This window comes from Aptenodytes forsteri, unplaced genomic scaffold (assembly GCF_000699145.1).
Source record: "Aptenodytes forsteri isolate BGI_AS27 unplaced genomic scaffold, ASM69914v1 Scaffold332, whole genome shotgun sequence".
Taxonomy (NCBI): Eukaryota; Metazoa; Chordata; class Aves; order Sphenisciformes; family Spheniscidae; genus Aptenodytes; species Aptenodytes forsteri.
The window spans coordinates 75338-76387 of NW_008794158.1; the positions used below are offsets into that span (position 1 = coordinate 75338).

The window sequence follows — 1050 nt, forward strand, 5'->3', positions numbered from 1 at the left end:
TGCCGCCGAGCCACCGGCCACTGGGGAATGGGTGCTCCCCGAGGTGGGACCCGAGCTGCCCGTCGTCACCAAGGCAAGACCTTCCCGGCAGCACCATCCCCGCCGCAGCATCCTCTCGCTGGTGGGGTGGGCATGGGGGGATGCAGGAGCTGGCACAGCTCGGGGTGTGTGTGGGGGGGGCTGTTTGCTCACCCCATCCCGGTACTCCCCGCAGCTCTCGGACTGGGAGATCCTCCTGGAGATCAGCAACGTCTCCTCCAACCTCAACCACAAAGACCTGACGTGCCGGGCGGAGAACGCGGCGGGACCGGCGGAGGACAGCGTGATGCTGAACGTCACCTGTGAGCAGCCCGGAGGGGGCCGACGTGGGGTCCGGGGTGAGGGGTCCTGCTCGGGGACCCACCCAGCTCTGTCTCCCCCAGTCCCCCCCGTGATCCTGCTGCTGCACGAAGCCATCCCCCAGCACTTCTGGTGCATCCCCTTCTCGGTGGACGGCAATCCGGTCCCCAGCATCCGCTGGCTCTTCAACGGCACGGCCCTGGCCGAGGGACCCTACATCCACACCCGCATCGTGGAGTACGAGCACAACTCCACCGTCCTCCACGGCTGCCTCCAGCTCAACCGTCCCACGCACGTCAACAACGGCAACTACACCCTCCTGGTCCGCAACTCCCTGGGCTTCGCCGCCCGCAGCATCCAGGGACGTTTCATGGAAAACCCCTTCAGCTTCAGCCCCGAGGAGCCCATCCCCGGTAGGTGCCGGTAAATGCCGGGTGGGTGGGGAGGGGGGTGCCTGGGGGCTCCCCCGGCCCCGGTCTCGGGGGAGGAGATGCATTGCATCTCTCCTTGCATTGGTGTGCGAAACAGGTTGTATCTGGCTCTGCCCGCTGGCTCCCAGCAAGCCCCGATGTGCCTCAGTTTCCCCAGGGGTGGGAGGGGGGAAGGACGGGGCGCTCTCGCCTGGGGAATAACGAGTTGTTTCTCCTTTCTCTCTCCTTTTGGGCTGCACCAGTGTCTCTGTCTCCGCTGGGTGAGTGACCGGGCACGCTG

General features: G+C 66.6%; 1 protein-coding gene across 1 annotated transcript in view; it reads left to right on the plus strand.

Annotated features, from left to right (window-relative positions):
- The window catches only part of LOC103899693 (high affinity nerve growth factor receptor), a gene marked incomplete at its 3' end in the record, with an annotated part of 13057 nt that overhangs the window by 7247 nt on the left and 4760 nt on the right, over positions 1-1050 (plus strand). The window contains exons 11-14 of the mRNA XM_009280205.2: positions 11-73; positions 215-341; positions 423-752; positions 1013-1030. Coding sequence (XP_009278480.2) covers positions 11-73; positions 215-341; positions 423-752; positions 1013-1030 — 538 coding nt within the window. The remainder of the gene's footprint in view (positions 1-10; positions 74-214; positions 342-422; positions 753-1012; positions 1031-1050) is intronic.